General features: G+C 52.0%; 1 protein-coding gene across 1 annotated transcript in view; it reads left to right on the top strand.

Moving 5' to 3' along the window:
- The window catches only part of LOC135895212 (alpha-2-macroglobulin-like), a 53,779-nt gene extending 32,713 nt beyond the window's left edge, over positions 1 to 21,066 (top strand). Inside the window, exons 24-36 of the mRNA XM_065423288.1 lie at positions 209 to 385; positions 1,992 to 2,076; positions 3,307 to 3,463; positions 3,811 to 3,885; positions 5,725 to 5,890; positions 8,818 to 9,041; positions 10,040 to 10,258; positions 10,561 to 10,688; positions 14,777 to 14,867; positions 18,082 to 18,150; positions 18,576 to 18,678; positions 19,615 to 19,656; positions 20,904 to 21,066. Coding sequence (XP_065279360.1) covers positions 209 to 385; positions 1,992 to 2,076; positions 3,307 to 3,463; positions 3,811 to 3,885; positions 5,725 to 5,890; positions 8,818 to 9,041; positions 10,040 to 10,258; positions 10,561 to 10,688; positions 14,777 to 14,867; positions 18,082 to 18,150; positions 18,576 to 18,678; positions 19,615 to 19,656; positions 20,904 to 20,929 — 1,562 coding nt within the window. The 3' untranslated portion in view covers positions 20,930 to 21,066. The remainder of the gene's footprint in view (positions 1 to 208; positions 386 to 1,991; positions 2,077 to 3,306; positions 3,464 to 3,810; positions 3,886 to 5,724; positions 5,891 to 8,817; positions 9,042 to 10,039; positions 10,259 to 10,560; positions 10,689 to 14,776; positions 14,868 to 18,081; positions 18,151 to 18,575; positions 18,679 to 19,614; positions 19,657 to 20,903) is intronic.
- The last annotated feature ends 1,292 nt before the right edge of the window (positions 21,067 to 22,358 follow it).

Raw genomic sequence — 22,358 nt, 5'->3', positions numbered from 1 at the left:
TTCCAGCAGCACGCCCTTCACTTTGCCTTTCATGTGTCCCTTCTCTGTCTCCTCCTTTCTCTGTGTATCTCTCTCTCTTTCCCTCCTATTGCCTGTGATCTCACAAGCCTGTTATGGATGTCTCACATTAGCATCCTTGCTCTGTGGTGCACTCTGCCTCCGCAGGCCGGCTCTGGGCCACACTGACTCCCTGTATCTCCATCCCCAGGCGATATCCTGGGCACAGCCATGCAGAACCTGCAGCAGCTCCTCCAGATGCCCTTCGGCTGCGGGGAGCAGAACATGGTCCTGTTTGCCCCCAACATCTACGTCCTGGACTATCTGAATAAGACGGGGCAGCTGAGCGAGGAGACCAAATCCAAGGCCATCGGATACTTAGTCAGCGGTGAGAAGGGACGGGGCTTTTGTTTCTTCACCTGCTCCCTTCCAAGGTTGTGCTCCGAGCTTTTTGTGTGTGCCTTGCTCAGATAATGCTCCAACTGGGAAGGATGGACGGACTGAGGGACCACCTGTCTCTTGGGTGGGAGGGGGAACGCACTTGTACTTTCTCAGCCCTGTCATCCCATTGCTCTCCAGTGTGTGAGCCCAGTGGTAATTCACTCTTACCCAGCAAACCAGACTCGGCTCCCCAGATGGCCTATAGGCCTCCCTAGCCACCAGTGTATTGGCAGCACCGTCATAACTGACCCCTCATCATTCACCTTTGAACCAGGGCCTCTGACACCCCACCCCCGCCAATCCTGCACCAGAGGTCAGAGGTTCCCTTTCCCAGGAGCTACTCCGAGTAGTTACTTCATTAATGGTTGGTGTTACAATAGATCACTTCCCAACAGGGGGTGCCATAGCACGGTAGCATGCTTAGATCTAGGGTGACATCTAGGAACGTAGAAACTCTACTCTCTGGAAGTGCTCGATGCGAGAAGATGTGTCCATGTGGATGAATGACACAGCCTGGGTGCTGCACTGCACTGGGTGCATTTCTGCTGATGACATGCAAGGCGGAGAAGAAGAGCTGGGTTGGTTCTGCAGGTCTGGCAGCAGTAAATGGAGCAAAATCTGGGTTTAAGCCTTGTTTTCACTAGGGGAGATGTGTCTATTTGTGACACATTTAGCCGACTTGTAGTTTTAATACATGTTAGTTCATCACGGTAAACTCTAGGCTCCTCGCTAAGGTTAACTCAACCAGCTAACATGTGTGAAACTACAAGTGCCTTGTCTGTGTTAGGATTGAAACACGTGTTAGCTAGCAATGTTGGTAATGCTCCTTTATTCCTAATGTGGACATGACCTTTGCCAGTAAAGCCAGTAGCCATGACTCTGAACACACACGGGGCAGAGCTGCTGAGTGACAAGGGGCCTTTTCCACAGAGACACTTTTCAGAACAGCCCCAGTTTGGATCACACCTTTGATTAGTCCTCATTCTCCATTTCTGCTCCACCCTGTTTTTAATGAGGGTTAGCAATCTTTCAGAGACAGCCTTCCCATTTATCTTAGGTGCTGCAAAGGGATCCTTGAACCTGGTATAGGTGGCTAGTAGATGCACATCATAACCCTGTTGCCTGTACTTTCTTTTAACGCCTAACAGAAGACCAAGGCCTCTCTGCTGAGACACTGCGGCTGTTTTTAGGAATGGGAGGCCTGCCTGGCTTGTGTACTCTACATTGGACCTGCTTCTGCGTCTAAGGCTTGATCTAAACCCAGCTTTGTAGCAGTGTAACTATTTCAGTTAGGAGGTGATATTTTACCAAAATAATTTAATCAGTACAACCCCTAGTGTGGATGCAGTTCTACCCCCTTCCCATCTGGGAACAAGCTGTACTGGTATTAGCACTTTTATACTATCCTAACTGCATCCACACTGGGCGATTCGCAGCATTTTAACGCTACTGGTACAATTAAAGCAGGATGTTTGTGTGTAGACAGGGCTGAAAATTCTCTTTTCTTAGCTGGACTTTGTTGCAGTAAAACCCAACTTCATTCTCCCTTTCAGGTTACCAGACACAGCTGAATTACAAACACTGGGACGGCTCCTACAGCACATTTGGGCCACGTTATGGGCAATCAGGGAATACCTGGTAAGATTTCAGTGCTGCTGAATTCTTTCCCTTCTCTTGTTATAACCTGGAGCTTGCCCATTGTTAACAGGTGCTGATCATGAAGGGGCGGAGGAGAGGGGAGGAACTCTAGAGCTGATGATGTGGGATAAGGCAACTATGGGAGGTGGTAGGGAAGGGAGATCTCCTTTAGTTCATATGCTGCGGTTTTGGATTAATAACCATTTACAGCCCTCTGATTCCCTGCTCAGCTCAGGTTAGAGCAGCCTGGGGGCTGTTCTAACTTGCTCCAGCTGGCCACAGTCCCCTGAGGACCATACATCAGCTCGGTGTGTCCAGAACACAGCACACTCCAGCCACTCACTCTCTGTACCAGGGGCTATACGGAGGATGGCGTAAAAGTGCCGGCCAAAGATTCCCCTGCTGGGTGACTTGCTGGTAGTTTCAGCTCCCTTTGTGTTACCTGAGCAGGGTGCAGGGGTCAGAACAGGGCAGAGAATCCACCCAGAAGTCCTGATTGTGGATACTTGTCCTTTCTGAAATTATGTGTTTGACCCTCCGATGGAAAGTTTAGCCACCACTGCCCTCAGGATAATGAGGTGGCTGGTAACTCAGGGTGGAGCCATCACAGCCCCTCAATGCTTAGTGCATGCCTTTCTGGGTGAACAAACAGGTTCTGCAGGGAGTGGTGGGTGGGCAGCTCTGTAGGGGTTGCTCTTCCCTCTGCCACTACTGACTCTATTGTCCCAGTGTGGTGCTAGGGGGCGCTGTGCTGCAGGGAGCGGGGTGGGTGGCTTAGTAAGCAGTATTGTATCTCTGAGTGCTGACCCCAGTCTGATGCTAGGGGGTGCTGTGCTGCTGTTTGTATAATAAGAAAGTGCAGAGCCAGTGTCCTGGCCATTCCTGGTCACTGAAGATGCTGAGGGCTGTTCTCCCAAGGGTTCTGGACAACAACCTTCTACCCGCTAAACTGTGCCCTGGCCGTTTGAAACCAATGCAGGAAGCTGGCTCACTTCCTGTCCTAAAACGGGCAGTTTTGCTGTGCCCTGTCAGACGACTGCTAGGTCTTGCCCCCGGCTCTGCTGCATGTCAGTAGGTGGCTGAGTGAGATAATGGTTCCCTGGCCCATGGCCACCAGCTCTCCGGCCCCTGCTGCTTCCCCTCAGGCTGGCGATGCCCCAGGACCCCGTCCCCTCCAGCAAGCACAGGGCATGGGAGGGAGCTCTCACTGCTGTCCGCTCTCTGTCGCAGGCTGACGGCCTTCGTCCTCAAGTCCTTCGCGCAGGCCCGCTCTCACATCTTCATCGAGGAGAAGCACATCCAGGACGCCCTGGCCTGGCTCGCTGGCAAGCAGAAGGAAAACGGCTGCTTCCGCAGCTCCGGGACGCTCCTGAACAATGCCATAAAGGTGACGTATCCGCCCAGCCAGCTTCCCATGGGCCTCAGGGGACCCATACAGGACTCCAGTGACACGAAGAAAGCCTGCAACTGTGCATGGGAACAGCTCAGCCACTGCAGCACATGGGGCTGGGGCAGGGGGCTTGGAAATGGGGCAGATGGGATCTACCAAGGGAGGCAAGAGCGGGGGAGAACCATACTGTACATGGAGTGACCATGGGTAGGGGAAGGGAGAAGAGGGGCAGATACCTGGAAGCTACCATAGTGTGGGAAGAACAGGGATGTAGAACGCCCCTGGGAGGAGGGGCCAGTGGGCGGGGTTTCGGGGTTAATGTCTCTCTCTGTGGTTCCCTGCAGGGCGGGGTGGACGATGAGGTCACGCTCTCTGCCTACATCACCATCGCGCTGCTGGAGATTCCTCTGCCCGTCACTGTACGTACCTGTAACCCCTCAAGCCACCGACAGAGCTGGGGACCCCCAAGTCACAGCCTCCCATCCCGAGAGAGAAGCCTTTAAAAAAGGGGGAAATCCAGTCAGAAAAGTCTTTAAATTGAGGTCCAAATCTGAAATTGGAATTTCCCTGCAGCTTCCCTTCCAGTCCAGGGCGCTGGTTCTGTCTCATCTCTAATCCTTTTATATGATCTTTATTTAAAAACTTTTGAGGCGGCGTTTGCTTGATCCTCTCTTACAAGCCTACAGCTTAGAGTTTTACAGATATTTAACACTTGGGTAAATAACACTTAACCCCTTGGCAGTTGGCACCAGCCAAATGGGTCCCCATCAAGGGCTGATTTCTGTTCTCCTTCAGTTAGGTCTGCTCCACACCCAGAAATCGCACTGGTAAAAGTTTTATCATCAGCGAGCAACCGAAAAGACTATTTCAGTGCAGTGAGTTCACACTGGGCCACTTGTGCCAGCGTGTTGTGTTCATCTAGTATCAGGCCAGATTGGCAAAAGTGTGCATTGTGGATAGGCATCCCAGTGTCCTCTGTGCCACTTTCAGCAGCACTGCCTTGTGGGGAAATGTTGCTGCGTAGCTTTCGCTGTGCTTGTGGGAAATGTTCAGTCAGCACGTGGGAAAAGGTAGCAAGTAGCAGGAACAGCTGTGGCTGTGGAGAATGTGCTGACTGTGTAAAAGCCAGGCGGGCTTCCCATCATTGGGACCCTTGGTTCAAAAGTGCTGCCAGACAGCCTCTGTTAAAGGGAATGTTGCACTGTGGGACTGCAGTGGAAGGACCACTTACACTGGTACTTCCAGTGAGCATGCACCTTACCACTGTGCTGATATAACTCCACTGACATGGGGCTTATGCCACTCCAGAAAAGGGAGTCAGTGTGCCCCCAAAAGTGGAGGATTTTTGTCAGTAGGCAAGTTGAGTGTGAACGTGTGCCAGGCTATGCCCAGAAAAGCTGAGTTCTGTAGCTTGAGTCTAGACCAGGCTTTAGATGTGTGGTGCTACTAGCTGCGGTCAGACAAGACAAGTGGATGTGGCCCAACATGGCCTGCTTGTTAACATTGTCCTGATGACGTGGCAGCCAGTTCCCATCCACTGTCATTAGACTGACCTGATCCCCTATATTTAATTGAGGAAAGTTGATGTCCTGATTAAGCCCTTCTCAGTTAGAAGGAGTATAAACCCCAAGGCATTTTGTTTTCAGGCTTTCCTGTCTCAAAACCAGCTGAGCTCATTCCCTCTCTTAGCAGACACCAAGTGCTAGGAAGGTTCAGATCAAAACATTTTGAAAAAGTTTCAAGCCACTGAAAATGGGACTGTCTGCTGGACTTTCCATTCTCAGCCATTGACGAAAACAGATGAACTGCCCTGCTGTGTATGCACCTGTGCACATTGGTATCCCTTGGAATGTCATTATGGGAAATGTCTGATTCCAGACTTTGCTTCTCAAATGTTCCTAAGTGAGTACTGACCACAGGACGAATTTAAAGGGTCAGGTTCCCCAGTACACCATCGCCATTCACCAATCACTGGTTCGCTCTGGATGCTTAGTGCTAGCCTAGTGATGCAACGCAGCTGTAAACCAGCCACTACACATTGCTGGAGTGGTGAAAGCGAGAGAGTGTCCTGGGGAATATGGCTCTGAAAGATCAGTTATTGTTTAGAGTTACCCATGTGTCAGAAGGTCCGGAAAAAAATACTTCATAAAATGGAAAAAGTGCATATTGTTTCCTGCCTGCTGAGCTCACAGACTGAATTCACCTCCATGGTGACCTCTCCCTTCCCTCTCTCAGCCCATGTCTCTCTCTCCACACAGCACTCTGTGGTCCGTAACGCTCTGTTCTGTCTGGAGACGGCCGCAGAGCAGGGAGGAAACCACGTGTACACCAGGGCGCTACTGGCCTACGCCTTTGCCCTGGCGGGGAAGGAGGAGAAGCGCAGGGCACTGCTGGACTCGCTTGACAAGGAAGCTGTGAAAGAGGGTGAGAGTTCCCGACGGGCCCTTCTCCTGCGTCCCAGCCCACTGGCCCTACATCCCCCACTTGTAAGATGACCATGTATTGAGAATCATATACAGGTGCTCAGAGGGGAAACCACAGCAGGGGAAAGTCAGGAGGGACCAGGACCAGGCGGGAGAACGTTATTTGACATGAAGAAACAAGATTGAGAGAGAGGCAGCCCAGGCAGCCAGGACCGGCCCCCGGCACATTTCTGACAGCACAGCATGTTGTATCCCTGCCCTTTTAAACTGGGTCATTGATTGTATCCTTCAGTATCCAACCTACCTATTAGGTAAAATGTCAACATTCCCTTTGTATTTGTCTCCCTTGCGTTTGCCCTTTCCCTTGTCCCTGCCTTCCCTCCATTTGCCCCCTTTCTCTACTCTGGAGCTTGTTAGCTTTTCCTCTGTTGGTTTCAGTCTGTTTTCCCCTTTTCTATACTGTGAAATAACTGGTCTCTCCTTTCTTTTCCTCGTGCTCTCTTCCTCCTTCCCCCAAGTCTCCCAAACTCTCTCCTGCCTCCCATACTAAAAGCTCTCACATACTCCCTACTTCCCAGCCCACAAAATCAAAGGCATACTGTCCTGCTGTCTTGTACCCCACAAATCTCTCTCTCCCCACACACACACTGCAGCCTGCCCCAGGCACAAGCTAATGCACAAGCGCTTGCAAGGTTGCCCCAGGATCCACTCACACACAGGCTCCTTCTCCCCCACCCAAAAGCCACTCACACACACACGCAGGCTGCCCCCAACCCTAGTGCACATGGGACTTGTTATGCAGGGTCCCAGCACACGCACACTCCATGTTTCCTTCCCGTCACAACAGACACCTGGGTTCTCTGTCCCCTGCCCTAGCCCCCACAAACACAGATCCTCAGCCCCACACTCATAGGCCTCATGCAGGTGAGGAAACTCACTGTGTTAGAAAATGCATTAGCTGACACACTGCTAAAGACAACTCAGCACCTTGTCTAGACAGGATCAGGTGGGGTGAAAAACAGCAGCTGGTCGTGGCCAACCGAATCACATTAGCTGCCTGTAGCTCACCTGAGGGCACCCCATAGCCTAAATTTACAAATAGCAAATGAATTTATAAGCCCAGCCATCCCTGTCTATGCTAGGTGCCAAGTATTCTTGACCAGCGTGCTGCTTAATGCATTTTCTTTTCTAACACAGAGCATTTCCCCAGGGTAGATGGACCTTCAGGCCTTGTCTACCCTCAAAATTCGTTCTGCTGTATCTGTACTGGTATAGTTAAAGTGGTGTGACTCCCCCAGTGTGGATACAATTATAGCAGTGTGAAGGTGTTCATACCAATAGAACTGTTCCCGTACAGCTCTACCAGTACAAGACACCTTTATGCTGGTATAACTGTGCCCAGACTAGAGGTACCAGTAGAAAAGTCACAGCCCTAACCAAAATAGTTGTAGTGGCACAAAATCTGTGTGTTGGCCAGATCTTAGAAGCGTCTTCTCTCCCTTCCACCCTCCTTGAGTGTCTCTCCCCTCCCCCCACTCCCATGTGTGCAGGTTCTCTCCCTCCCTTTCCTGCCCTCCTCCCTAGGATCTCTCACCCAAGGTTTTTCTTTCCTTCTCCCCTGGTTTCTCCTTCCCTCTCCCCTTCCTTGCTCTTTTGGGTCCAGGTGTCTCTACCCTCCTCTCCCCCTTTGCCTCAGGAGGATTCCTGTGTGTCCCCCTTCTCCCCCCCAGGACCGTCGCCCATTTTGAGGAGGGAGCCTGTTGCAGGGGGAGGAAGCAGCTCAGTGGCATATAGCTTCCTCCACTGCCCACAGGCTCTGTTGGCTACAGCAGCCCAGGAACGGGCCAGCACCGAGAGCAGCTCAGGGGGCAGCAGGCGAAGCAGAGGATGGTTTGGTCCAAGGGGCATTACATGGAGAGAAGCATCAAGGAGGCACATTATAGGATACTGGGAGATGCCTTACAGCTCCCAGTACATAGAGGTCATCACCAGGGAGAAGAGATTTGGGCCTGGGTCCCCTTTCCCTAGGGCAAGTTCCTGTGGGGACGGTTTGATGGTGGCTTTTCTTAAGGCGCTGAAATATTCATATAAAGGCAAAGGGAACTTTTTTAAAACGAGAGCTGGGGCCGGGGCTGCCGGTGCCTAACTTTGTAGCGACACAGGTGTATCTGGGGGTCCCCCCCACCCACCTCAGTGCTGTGAGTGAGCATATCCTGAAACTTGACCAAATGGTACAATTCCCACTGAGCAATAGCACAGCTCTGCCGGTGTCTTCGCTGGCTCCGCTCCATTCACTGCTCCTCGCTCTGGACAATCGTTCCATGGGAGCGATGGCCCCTGGTCAGCACAGAGTGACGTCTGCTCCCTACAGCAAGAGACAAACGAAGAGGAGAAGCCTGATGTTTGGACTGATAAAATGAAAAAACAGATCATTCCAGGGGGCCCAAAATAAGGTCCTGGTGTCCCAGGAAATCCCAGGAAGAACTGGGACTGTGCTGGTAAGACAAGGACTTATGGGATCTTCACCCTGCTGGAGTGGGGTGTGACCGTCACTGCTGTAACCCGTTGGCCTTGAGCGCCTGGGGCCACTTAGCGACCTCACACTTTTTGGATCAAAGAGCCCAATAAAGGCTGCTACTGTCCATTCCTGGGATGTGCCTTCATAAGATAAAGGGGATGTAGGCACAGAGGTGGCAGCCTGATTAGTCACTGAGTGTTCGTACCACAAGGTTTGTATAAATCCACTAGACCAGCAAGTGAGGGACTATTTAATCCTTTCACGTCTCATGTCAATATGCCAAACGAGCACGGGGGGCTCTGTTCTCCCACCCGCAGCAGCAGAAGGTCAATAACCCCCTTAGAAATGGCATGTACTAAGCATCTGTATTTCCTTCTCTCCTGCCCTCCCTCTCCCTTCTCCCGCTGCAGATGGCTCCATTCACTGGCAGAGGCCTGGGAAGGAGCCGAAAGCCGATCTCCCCTTCTATCACCCCCGTGCTCCTTCCGCCGAGGTGGAGATGACGTCCTACGTGCTCCTCACTTACCTCACCACTCAGCCGATGCCATCCCAAGATGATCTGTCATTAGCAGCTCAAATTGCAAAGTGGATCAGCAAGCAGCAGAATCCCAATGGGGGCTTCTCCTCCACCCAGGTGAGCTGTTCCCATCCCCAGCCTCAGACACCCAGGGCAGGAGTGGGAGGCAGACAGGAGAGGGCAGGAGACAGACAAGTAATCCAGGGGGAGGGGAAGGCTGACCTGGGGAGAGGGAAGGGGTGGCAGTCTCCTGGCTGTATAGTTTAGTTTAGATCATGGGATAGTCACAGCATGGAGCATGGCTACATCAGATACCCACAGGCCCAGGGGGGCTAATGAGGCAGGAGACTGGACGAGTGATGCTCCTGTGTATGGAGGACAGAAGAGTCGCCCTGAGCACTCACAAGGTAGTGCAGTGCCATCCCCAGCTCCCCCCAGCACTGACCCCATCCAGCCAGGCCAATTCAGCTCAGGAGCAGAGGCCTTCCCAGAGGAGCAGCAGCAGCCAGTCACTGCCGGACATACCCGAAAGGGGGGAGGGGAGCATCATCCTGAGTGACAACCAAACAGGAGGTGCCACCTACCCCTTTGAGCAGGTGCAGGCCATGCTGGTGCTTGGAGGCTGGGACCTGAGGGAGTGACCTCTCTAGACAGGACCAATCATTGGCCCCATGTTCCACCATTTCCCTGGTTGGCTTGATACCCAAAGAGCTGAAAGACTTTCTCATACTCCATTACTGAGCCTCCTGGCTGCCTCACCAGGGTCCTCTCTGAGCTACAGGCAGCTCCTATTTCACCTGGTTCTGAACTGTCCCTTCGGGGCAAGGGTGGTGGCATCTTCCCTCAGATGCCTGTGGTGGAGTGTCAGAGATCCCAAGGCCTAGGTTCCCTAAGGTACTTAGACACTTGGCTGCTTTCAGTGGGAGAAAGGTGCTTAAATACCTTTGAGGATCTGGGCCCAAGGGAATAGAGTGAATGGCTTGTGGGAGTGAGGAGTGGAAATGGGAAAATCAGGGCACTGCTGTGTAGGAAGAGCCGGTGGAGTGGGGGCTCCGGGCCCATAGAAATGGCTCATTCATCCCCTTGGGCACCTGGGCCCATCTCTTGTCTGGCAGGACACAGTGGTGGCACTCCAGGCACTGTCCCGATATGGAGTCTCCACCTATGCCAAGAGCGGAGGAGCATCCACAGTGACCCTGCAATCCACAGGGAACTTCCAGTCCCAGTTCCAGGTGGATCACACGAACCGTCTGCTGCTCCAGCGTGTGGCACTGCCAGAGGTGCCAGGGGACTACAGCACGGGGGTGACAGGAGAAGGATGTGTCTACGTGCAGGTATGGGGCCCTGGGGCAAGTGGAGAGGGAGAGGCTGCTGCTGAGGGGAGCCCATCTCATTCCCATTGGAGATGGCAAGATGGGGTGGATTGGGGAGGGAGGGAAGGAAAAGAGAGGAAGAGATGGGGGAGAGGAGGAGAAAATAGGAAAGAGGTGTGAGGAGGAGAGAGAGTTGACAGAGAGAGTTGGGGAAGTGGGAGAGAGAGAGAAGAGATAAAGGAAAGAATGAAACTGAGCAGAGGGAAGGAGATAGAGGAGATGGACAGATGGAGACACACAGAGAACCATGTATTCTCTTTCAGACCAGCTTGAGGTACAATGTGCTCCCCAAGCCGGGCGAGGCGCCATTCGCGCTGGAGGTGCACACAGTCCCCAAGACATGTGACAGCGCCAGGGCTCAAAGGATCTTTAACATCGCCATAAACATCAGGTAACTCCCCCTCGCAGGGCCGGACCTTCCGGAGCAGCCCTGGGGCTGGGGACGAGTCATTCCAGAGGTGAGGGGAGCCCCCAGAAAAGTTGATACAAATCAATATTTTTCCAAAAATTAAATCATGATATTTTCTTAATTGCAATTGCTCTTTTCAATGTCAATCAGATTTTGTATTTCTGTGTTGCCAGCTCTTTACTTTCTCCCGCTAAATTGTTAGAGTGATTGTTCTGGGCTTGTTTCTCTGAGACTGAAAAAGACAAGTCAGCATCTTAGTAACACCCTTAATGTGAGAGCAACACAAACTCAGACATAAAACTGCCCGGACAGTAGCCTGTCCTGTACCTGCAACCACCACCACCCTCCCACAGAGCGAACTGCCCCTAGTCACAGCAGCTGAATGCTTTGACCCAGCCATTCTCCTTCACCAGGATTTACAGGCCAAGTTCAATCAGACTTGTGCTCCTAAACCATTTCAGTGCTTTTACAATACCCACCCTTAGATGCCAAAATATGGGCTTCGGAGCCTAAGGACAAGGCTACACTTAAAACACTGCTGTAGCACTTGAATGAAGACGCTCTACACCGACAGCAGAGAGCTCTCCCATCGGCGTAGTTATTCCATCTCCCTAAGAGGCACTAGCTATGTTGACAGGCGAAGCTCTCTCACCAACCTAGCTTTGTCTACATGGGGGGGTTAGATCCATATAACTACATCACTTGGGTTGGGATTTTTCACACCCTAGAGTGACATAGGTATAGGTCTGTAGTGTAGACCAGACCTAACTTTAAGCTCCTATTTTTGAAAGTGTGTATCAAAAAGCTCACAATGACTTAGCTAGTGTATTGAAATAACTTTCTAGTGCTAACACTGAACCAGTTTGGATCTGAAGTGACAGAGATTTTATGCTGCGAAGGGAGAATTTTTTACTAAAAATACAGTTTATATATCCTAGTTTCAGGGCTCCTAAGAGGGTAAGGAGCATCCTCTTATTCATATTCTTTCCATTTGCTTGCTGCTTCCATTAGTATCCAGTACATGGTATTTGTGTATAACAAATTTCTTCAATTCTTTTCTTATTGGAGGCGGTTTATGTTTGATTCATTTCAAGGACTGTATTTCATTTTTAGTCCCTACTATCAATTAGGATCCCTGCTTTTAAGCAATTTCTGTCACTTTCCCAGGTTATACCCTGGTTTACATCTTTTAACATTTCTTCTTCCTTGTGCCAGACAATTCCTATTACTGTTAGACCACAGCAAATATTTACAATGAAAACCAACAAAATCCCTTATAATCTTCTAAATTTGGAGGACACACTCCACACATTCTTTTATTGTACATAAGCATTTCACATTATGTATTAGAACAAGAGATATTTTCCACATATAGAATGTTGCAAGTTTGAATTTAATAATGATTCAAGATTATTGAAATCCTGTAATTGCCAGGATCACCAATGGAGCCTTTTTAAAAAATTGGCAAATTACTTTAGCTATCCGCTAGTCATCTGGTACAGAGGCAGATTTAAGCAATAGGTTCGTGCCACAGTTAGTAGTTCTGCAATTTCCTATTTGAGTTCCTTCCGAACTCTTGAGTGAATACCATCTGGTCCTGATGACTATTTACTGCTTAATCTATCTATTTATTCCAAAACCTTCTCCATTAACATCTCAGACTGGGACAGTTCCTCAGATTTGTCACCCAACAAGAATGGCTCAAGTATAAGAATCTCCCTCACATCCTCTGCAGTTAAGACCAATGCAAAGAATTCATTTAGCTTCTCCACAACGTCCTTTTCTTCCTTGAGTGCTCCTTTACCTTGATTGTCCAGTGACCCCACTGATGTTTGTCAGGCTTCCTGCTTCTGATGTACTTAAAAAAAATTGCTGTTAGTTTTTAAGCCTTTTGCTAGTTGCTCTTAAAATTCTTTTTTGGCCTGCCTAATTTTACTTTTACACTTGATTTGCCATAGTTTATGTTCTTTTCTATTTTCCTCTGTCAGATCTGACTTCCAGTTTTTAAAAGATGTCCTTTTATTCTCTAACAACCTCTTTCACTCTGTTGTTTAGCCACAGTGGCCCTTTTTTGGTCCTCTTACTTTTTTTTATTTGGGATATACATATAATTTGAGCCTCTATTATGGTGTTTTTAAAAAATTGCAGGCATTTCACTCTTGTGACTCACCGTCACTATTCAAGTCAGGTGGTCAGTAGCATATTCCTACTGCTGTACTCTTATTATTCAAACATGGAATTTATATCCACAGGGATTCTATGGTACAGTTTGTTTCATTTAAGATTTTTACTATAATCGACTGTTTTCTTTCACATATATTCCCTTCTTCTGTACCTGGTGGAATGCTGAGAGTGTTCATTCCCAAACTAACTTTCCAACCCTCTTTCCTTTTATACAGTGTGAGATAAAGAAACTTCTTTTTGGAGGAAAAAGTACTTTCCCATGATTATTTTTACCATGTGTTCTGTTTTTCTAGTTGCTGATGGAATTTCCTTTATGGGCCTCCATTTACCTGACTGATGAGTGAAAAGGAATCTCTAATCCAGTCATTATTACTAACAGCTGTAACAACTGAAAGTTCTTAATGAGTTAAAAACGTGTTTCAATGGGTCATTATTCCATCCATTAGAGAACCCATCTGTAATAACAAATACTTCTTATCAATCACAGAACATAATTGGATCATGAGCATCCCTTATTAATTACCCAGTCTTGTTTATGATAACATACTTCTGTAGATACCTTTCAGCAGTTTTGAGGGGTTCCCTTCCCTTGCTGTCTGAGCTATATTAGTGAAGTTGGGGTAAAAACCAGAGTAAATGATTGCATTCCTTCCATCATCTTCCCTTCACCGTTGGGTTAGTTTCAATATGTATATGGCAATAACTATATAGATACACAAAATGAAAAGGCTTTTGGTTAGTATATAAAACTATTACGAGAGTTTAACATACAAAAATAATAAAAGGTTAATATTTACTAGCAAGACCAATGTTCAGCTTCTAATTTGGGGTGGAAAGATTATCGTTTGGATTTCTTGGGGAAACGGGCAGTTCACCCAATTTGACCTTCAATCTTACAGCCACACTTCTGGTTTGTTTAACTTACAGCTTCCCCACCCATCTCTTGGGCCACTTTGCATAGGAAAGCAGGGAATGACCCTTTCTTGATAACTTGGAGTTCTTTTTAGCTAGATTAGGAGGGAGAAAGAGGTTTTGTCCATATGCAAAGAATGAGAGATTCTTTTCTAGGTGATTAACAATACTCTCATTAGCCATTTTAGTTTCTCTTCTTGGGGAGAGCAACTCCTGACCTTGGCTGAACTGTGGGTCCATGGACCAAGGGTCTCACCTGATGTGAACCATTTTATTCCTAAGTGCATCCTATTTTGGGATAAACAGAGGTGGATAGCTTTTCTCATTTTTGAGGGCTGGAAGGAATCACTAGTTATTAATCATTCATACCAGACCTGTTCTATATATCCCCTACAGTACCTGCTAAACAGTTTGCAGAAACAGCGCCTTCACTTCCAGTATTTTGTTTTTCTGTCTAGAAGTTCAGGCAAATTCAAATAGGATCCCCTAGCCGTAGTGGCATTTAGAAACACAAATTTTTATAACTTAGTTCATCACAAACTGCAAATCTAAAGTAGCAGTAGCACCAATACTTACATTGGTTTTACAAACCCTCAACCCTATTTTAAATCAATAATGTAAACAAAACAAGTGATTTAAATCCTGATTTAAATTGTTCCTTCCTCCTCCTGCCACCAACGATGGGAGTAATTTAACTGAACCCCTTATTGGAAAGGATGCTGTCTTGCTTCAGGGACTTTCAACAAACTTCCACTGCTCCAAGGGCAGGACTGAGGGGCACTGGCAGAGCTGTGTGGGGAGCCCAGGACTGGGATAGCAGCGGGGCTGGGCTGCGGGGCAGGAATGACAGGTAGTGGCAGAGCAGGGAGCCAGGGACCAGCACTGGACTAGCAGGAGCCAGGCAGGGTGGGAGGTGCATCAGCTCTGTGCTGAGATGTATTAAACCTTGTTTCGTTTCCCACTTGGTCTCCCAGCTACACAGGGAAACGCCCTGTCTCCAACATGGTCATCGTTGACGTTAAGATGCTGTCAGGATTCGTACCTATGAAGTCATCAGTGAGGAAGGTAACGGCCCGCTCTGTGTATGGGTTGCAGCCCCCCAGGGGTATCTGCCCCACAGCCCAGTGGAGTCCAGTTCCCCACAACCCCAACCTCACCCAGTGGGCATCTAGGGCCCCTTGACTCCAACCCCACTCTGGCCCCGGTCAGCTCCAAACCCCAACCCCTCATTTTACCAGTGCAACCTGGCACCTCCCTAGTCCCTTGTCCAGCGTCAGACCCCCCCTTGTCTCCCGTCCCTCTGACCTCATATCTTCTTTCTGACCCTCCCCTGATTCCCCACTCTTTCCCCGTCCCATCCCATCCCCCTGAGCTCCCACTCAGTGACTCCCTGATAAACTGTTACACACAGGGGGAGCAGGCCCGGCTGGAGGCACCTCACAGTCTCCCCTGGAGGGGGCAGTGCTCCTGTAAGGGGAAATCAGGCTGGGCTCGCGGGGTGCTTGGGAGAGAGAATGAGGAGCCCCCACCTCCCTGCATCCCTCTCTTCTCCCCCAGCTCTAACACCCGCCCCCACACACACACTGCAACTCCTGAGCCCACCCTGGGCCCTGCATCTCCTCAGGGAGACTCAGACGCTGGGAGGTATCCCTTGAGGGGCCCTGAGGTGTGATGCCATCAGACTAATGAAGCCTGTGAGCAGCACAGGGGAGGCAGTGCCCAGAGCCCAGCCCTGCCCACAGCCACAGCCCTCCCCTCAAGAGATGGGTCAGACAATGAGCTGATGCTGCACTTGATTGTGGCCCAGCCCCACAGGTCTCAAACCGTGATACTTCACATCTCAGTCCACCAGCTGGGTGGGGCCATACATAGGCGGCACACGAAACCCCCGTTCGAGGAGGCTAGCCCCCGCTCTGCCCCTTCCACCCAAGGCCCCACCCCTGCCCTGCTCCTTCTGCCTGAGGCCCCACCCCCATACCCCCACACTCTCACCCACTGGGGCCAGAGGAGCCCTGAGCCCCCCACCACAATCAGAGGAACCCCAACTGGCCTGGCCAAGCAGCCCCAATCCCCAGCTCTGGAGGAGCTCGGAGCCCTGCTGCAGCCCAGCCCCGGGGCCACGGCTGGGCGCATTAGCGGAGGTTTGGGGATGCTTAGCCTCTCCCAGCCTGCATTATGCACTGCCCATGGGGCCACAGTACAGATTTTGCCTCTTCCTTTAAAGCAGCAGCCAGAGGCACCGACTTTCTGGTCTCCCCGAGGGTGCTTGACCCCTGCTGTGTCCCAGGCCCTGCCCACACTTGCCACCTTCCCCCAAGGACTGCCCCCGCCCTGCCTCTTCCCACCCCGTTCCACCCCCCCCCCCCCCGAGCCCGCCCTGCCCTCGTTCTGCCTCTTCCTGCCCCTGCTTCTCTCCCTCCCCCCCTGAGCCTCCTGCACACCACTGAACAGCTGACCACCGGTGGGTGGGAGGCACTGGGGGGGGAGGGGAGGAGCTGATCAGTGGGCCACCATTGGGTGCTGAGCACCCACTATTTTTTTCCATGGGTTCTCCAGCCCCAGAGCACCCACAGAGTCAGTGTCTATGGCACCAGCAAAGAATCACAGAGCTATAGGATAGAGCCCTGTGTGGGACGAGTGTAGAGCTCTGCAATGGGACTGGGATCCCGCAGGACCCGTTGCCATAATAGCGGGAGCGGGATTAAAAAATAGTCCCACACAGGACTCTACTGTAGGAATGGGAGGGACCACAAAAGGTCATCAAGTTCAGCCGCCTGTGAGGAAGCAGGACCACGTAAACCTAGCTTATCCCTGATAGGTGTCTGTCTAACCTGTCCTTAAAAATGTCCAGGGACGGGAAATCACAGCCTCCCTTAGAAGCCTGTGCCAGTGCTTAATTACCATTACAGTTAGGTTAGATTTAGGAAAAATTGTCTAACTCTCCCTTGCTGCAAATTAAGCCCATTACTTCTTGTCTTACCTTCAGTGGACATGGAGAACAATTGATCACCATCCTCTTTATAACAAACCTTAAGAATATTCAAATATGTTATCAGGTTCCCCCTCAGCCTTCTTCTCTCAAGACTAAACATGCCCAGAGTTTTTAACCTTTCCACATAGGTCAGATCTTCTACATTTTTAATCATTTTTCTTGCTGTTCTCTGGACTCTCTCCAATTTATCCACATCTTTGCTAAAGTGTGGTGCCCAGAAGTGGACACAGTACTCCAGCTGAGGCCTCACCAATGCCAAGTAGAGTGGTATAATTACATACCGTGTCTTACATATGACAGTCCTGTTAATATACCCCAGAATGATATTAGCCTTTTTCACAACTGCATCACATTGCTGACTTATATTAAATTTGTGATCCTCTATAACCCACAGATCCTTTTCAGCAGTACTACCCCCTAGCCAGTTATGCCTCATTTTGTAGTTGTGCATTTAATTTTTCCTTCCCAAGTGTAGTATTTTGTATTTGTCTTTATTGAATTTCATCTTGTTGGTTTCGGACCAATTCTCTAATTTGGCAAGGTCATTTTAAATTCTAATCCTGTCCAAAATGCTTACAGCCCCGCCCAGCTGGTGTCATCCACAGATTTTAGAAGCATGCTCTCCACTCTATTATCCAAGTGATTAATGATCATGTTGAATAGTACCAGACCCAGGACTGACCACTGTAGGACCCCACTAGATACACCCTAGCAGTTTAACAGCAAACCGTGGATGACGGCCCTTTGAGTACAGTCTTTCAACCACTTGTACATCCATTTTATAATAATTTCATTTAGACCACATTTCCCTGATTTTCTTATGAGAATGTCATGTGGGACTGTGTCAGAAGCCTTATTAAAATCAAGATATATGATGACTACTGCTTTCCTCTCCCTCCCCGCCCCCACTATCCACTGGTCCCGTAACCCTCTCAGAGAAGAAACTGAGGTTGGTTTGGCACGATTTGTTCTTGACAAATCCATGCTGGCTTTATCTTGTAATCCTGTTACAAGTTGACTGTTTAATAATTTCTTCTGCTATCTTTCCGGGTATGACTGTTAGTCTGACTGGTCTATGAATTCCTGGGTCCTCTTTGTTCCCATTTTTAAAGATAGATACTCTGTTTGCCTGCCTCCAATCCCCTGGGAAATCACCCGTCCTCCAAGAGATCTCAAAGATAATTGCTAACAGTTCTGAGATTGCTTCAGCATCCCATTGCTTAGGGCTCTGGGGTGGTTCGAAGGGGGCTCAGTTACATCCTGCTTCTCTCTCTTTACCGCTGGCAGCTGGAAGGACATCACCACATCCACCGCACAGAACTGAGCACCAACCACGTGCTGCTCTACATGGAGCAGGTGAGCGCTCACAGGGGGCCGGGATGGGCCAGGGAGAGTCACCCCCTGACATACCTTTGATAGAGGCACTGAGCGGGGATCTCTCATGCGGGGCCGGGGAAAACAAACCCATGTATTCCTGCACAGCTGCTGCTGCTCCCCAGCATTTCTGTGCAGCTCTTCCTGTTCCCCCCCAACATATAGAGCTGGGGCCTTCCTGTTCTCCCCCCAGCCTATGGGTACCAGGAAGAGCGGCTTGTACCTGGGGGATGAGGATCGGGGCGGCAGGGCTTCTCCCTCAGGGCCTGAATCCCTGCCAGGTCCTGCAGCCAAGAGGGGCAGATGCTGGACCTGCAGAATGAGGGGTGGGGAGATGGGGAAGGAGAGGGTGAAGTGGCTCAGAGTTGCCTCCTGAGTCTCGTCTGTTTCCCCCACACACACCCCAGGTGAGCAACGTGACTCAGAGCTTCTCCTTCGCGGTGGAGCAGGACTTCCCCGTGCAGAGCCTGAAGCCGGCACTGGTGAAAGTCTACGATTACTACGAGACGGGTGCGTGTGGGGGCAGTGCTGGGGGGACGTTAGCCCCCATGGGCCTGTCACAGGGAAGGAAGAGGCCACAGTCAGAGCCACAGGGGAACCCGCTGGGCTCGGGATTGTGTTTGGCCTCGTTCTCTCAATGATCCACCTCCCCACTCCTGTGCTGCTTCCTGAGGGTGGGGACAGGGCTGGGGCTGAGCTGGGAACCTCATGCCAGCACTGCCTGCTCAGCGACTGCCCATGCAGTTTCAAGGGCAAACCCCATTCCCTTCTCCTCCTGCTTCCAACCCAAACGGCCCTGCCGCCACCATCCTGACACCGGTTTGCCCCACGCAGACAGCGTCCCCCTCTCATCTCTGGACACAACAGGCCCATCTCAGCAGCGTCACCCCTCTCCCAGATGAGAGTGAGAGCCACACCGGGATTATGGGCGAGGGATCATATTCCACCGGCCTCATGCTCGCACCACGAGCCCCAGACCCCTCCCGCACTGTAGAGGGAAGGTGCCAACCGAGGTGGGTCAGAGCCAGAAGGATCTGGGAGTGTCCTGGGTTCAGATCCTGCCCTGAGATCCCAGCTCTGGGTGTGACCTGGGGGAGGCACATTCGCTCCTCCACCTCCCCAGCTAGGACATCAGGTGACAAAACCAGAGCCCAACGGCAACCCCAGCAGTCGTGTGTCAGACGAGGTGCAAACGGACAAAGGGCACCTGGCACAGACCTGCTGGAGATGCCTGTTGTGCTGTAGCCTTGGGATAACCTTTGCCTTCCTCCCATGGAGCCCAGCTGAGGTTCCCCCAGTGCCCCTGGAGACAGGGCTCCCTCCCCTCCTGCCTGAGATCTCTGGTGCGGTGCCAGCTCTCTGCCGCAGGGCCTGGTGGAAGTGTGAGGAGTCCTGCTTGGGTCTCACACAGCCCTGATCACATCTCCCTTCCCTTGTGTCTTCCAGATGAATTTGCCATCGCTGAGTACAGCGCCCCCTGCAGCAAAGGTAGCGTATGAAGAGCCATTTCCTCCCCTCGTCCTGCTCACCGCACCCCCGGATCTACTCCCCACTGCGAGAGCTCAGCTCCAGCCGTGCATCCCCGGTGCAGTCGGAGCTGGTGGCTTTTTTCCCCTGCACAGGGGTTTGTTGCCTGCACTGATGGCGTCTTTGCTTATTCCGGGGGACAGATGCTCCTTTCATCCCTCACTTTACACATCTCCCTGCTGCAGCCTCTGCCGCGTGAGCCGTATTGAAACTGTGTCATTGCAGTGGTTTGAGAGGCTTTTCCTGGGGCGGGGCGAAGGCTCCAGCCCCATCAGAGCCAGCAAGTCCCTGCCATCTCACTCGGTCACTTGTTTCTGTGACGTTTTTAGAGATGGGCTGTCCAGGCTCAGATCAAATAAGAACCTGAGGCCGCTCAGCCTGTCCTATAAGTTCAGATTCTTTACACCCCCCTTTCCCCAGCAGCTGGGTCTGAACTTCCTGCTTCTGGCTAGGATCAGAGGAGCCAAAATATCCGTGACAGGGAGGATCAGAGAGTGAATGAAAGAACCAAAGCACAGGAGAGCCAGACAGACAGAGGAGGGGAGGGTCTCCCAGCAGCAGGACTCAGCAGAAGCCTCCTTTTCCCAGCCCTTGTTCTGCAGGTCTGAGAGGCCCAGGGAAGGATCTCAGCATCCAGGGGCTTCTCTGGGCTCCATTCCCCCTGGCGCTGATCCACAGGCAGCTGCTCAGTCCCCGTGCAGGGAGCTTCCTTCCCTCCCCTGGGCACTGATGGCTCTTGTGTAAATGGATTCACTCCAGTCTGCGCTGGGTCCCATAGGAACAAAGGGGCAGGGAAAGAACATGCTCCTCGGATCCGCACCTCGCTCCCAAAGCAAATGTCCGAGCTGAGCCTCAGCATGTCTATGGCACCAAGGATCTTGTGGCCCCAGGTGAATCCCAGCCGCTCTGTAGTGTCAGACACAGCAGGGATGGTTCCAGCCGGACCCTAGGCTGACACAGCCTGCGCTGGATCCTGTGCTTCACCTCCCCAGTGCTCTGAGACACTCCGTGTGGACGCAGATGAGGCAAGGCCCTGTCCCTGGTAGGGAGAGGTCAGGGCCATAGAATCTCCTGTCCAGGGCCCTGGCAGTGCTATGCTCCCTGCGGTGGAGCAGCCGTGCCCAGCCCTGGATGCATGTTTTTGGCTCTGTATCAAGGCCTAGGGGAGGCGTGGCAATTTTCTTCTCCCGCTCCTTTTCCCCTCACAGTGGGAGCCGAGCAGAGCAATGTGTGAGGGATGGAGTCGTGTTCCCAGCCTCCCACGTCCCACCTGCTTAGCCCCTGCGCAGGCTGAGGTGGATGGATGGAGCGACAGAGAAAACAGCAGCAAGAAGAGGGAAACAAACATTACAAATAAATGAATTCACCAACCTGACCAATGGCTCCTGGCCTCTCTGTTCCCAACCCCCTTATCCCTGTTCAGCCCCAGATCACAGCTTCACCCACGACTTCTCAGGCCAAGGTATGTCCCATCCAGCTAGGGCTCTGCCCTGCACAGCCAGCCAGGGGGAAAGGGTCTGTGGGAAAAGATCTGCTAAGCACCATTGTGTCCAATAGCCCTCACCTTTTCCAGCTAGCGACTAGTGCGGGATGTTCCTTACTTGTAAACATGAACTGTGGGACTGTAGAGTCTCTCTGCCCGCTACAGGATGGAAACAGAAATACTCAGCTGTGAGCCGGGGCCTGATACTAGGGTTACCATATTTCAACACTGAAAAAAGAGGACACTCCACGGGGGCCTGGCCCTGCCCCAACTCCGCCCCTTCCCCACCCCCAGCCCCGCCCCTTCCCCAAAGCCCCTGCCCCAACTCTGCCCCCTCCTCTGAGCACCCTGCATTCCCCCTCCTCCCTCCCGCTCTGATCTTGGTTGGGGGTTGCTAAGTGCTTCCCTGCTCCCCACTCGCCCTGCAGCCTCTGTGCCCCCCGCCTGCCCTGCCCCTGCACCCCCCCACCCCTGCAGCCTCTGTGACCTGTGCTCCCCACTCGCCCTGCAGCCCCTGCAGCCTCTGCGCCCCCCGCCTGCCCTGCCCCTGCAGCCTCTGAGACCCCTGCTCCCCACTCACCCTGCAGCCCCTGCACCCCCCTGCCCCTGCAGCCTCTGCACCCCCCGCCTGCCCTGCCCCTGCACCCCCCCGCCCCTGCAGCCTCTGTGACCTGTGCTCCCCACTCGCCCTGCAGCCCCTGCACCCCCCTGCCCCTGCAGCCTCTATGCCCCTGCCTGCCCTGCTCCCCCGCTCACGCGGCAGCCTCTGCCTGCCAAGGGCTTCAGACGCTCGGCAGCGCGGGTCCCTGCAGCCCCGGCCGCAGCTTCCTTCCTGCCGCCGAGCACGTTCCCCGGCCTGTCTGTCCCCGCAGGAAACAGCTCCCGCGGCACCGGGTTCCGAGCTGCGCGGGGCAACGGGGCCACAGGAAAGGGGTCCCCGCCCGCGAGGGAAACCCGAGCCCCACCTGAGCATTGTAGCTGGGGCAGCTGGGCTGCGCTGCGGACCCGGCGGATCGTGCTGGGCGGACCCTGGCTTATGCCTCCCTATTTCCCGGACATGTCCGGCTCTTTGGAAATTCCCCCCGGACGGGGATTTGAGCACCAAAAAGCCGGACATGTCCGGGGAAATCCGGACGTATGGTAACCCTAGGCTGGGGGACACTCGGGGGAGGCGCGGGGG

Source organism: Emys orbicularis, chromosome 1 (genome assembly GCF_028017835.1).
Source record: "Emys orbicularis isolate rEmyOrb1 chromosome 1, rEmyOrb1.hap1, whole genome shotgun sequence".
NCBI classification, from domain to species: domain Eukaryota; kingdom Metazoa; phylum Chordata; order Testudines; family Emydidae; genus Emys; species Emys orbicularis.
The sequence above is the reverse complement of the archived record's forward strand: the minus strand, read 5'-3'. Positions and strand labels throughout refer to the sequence as shown.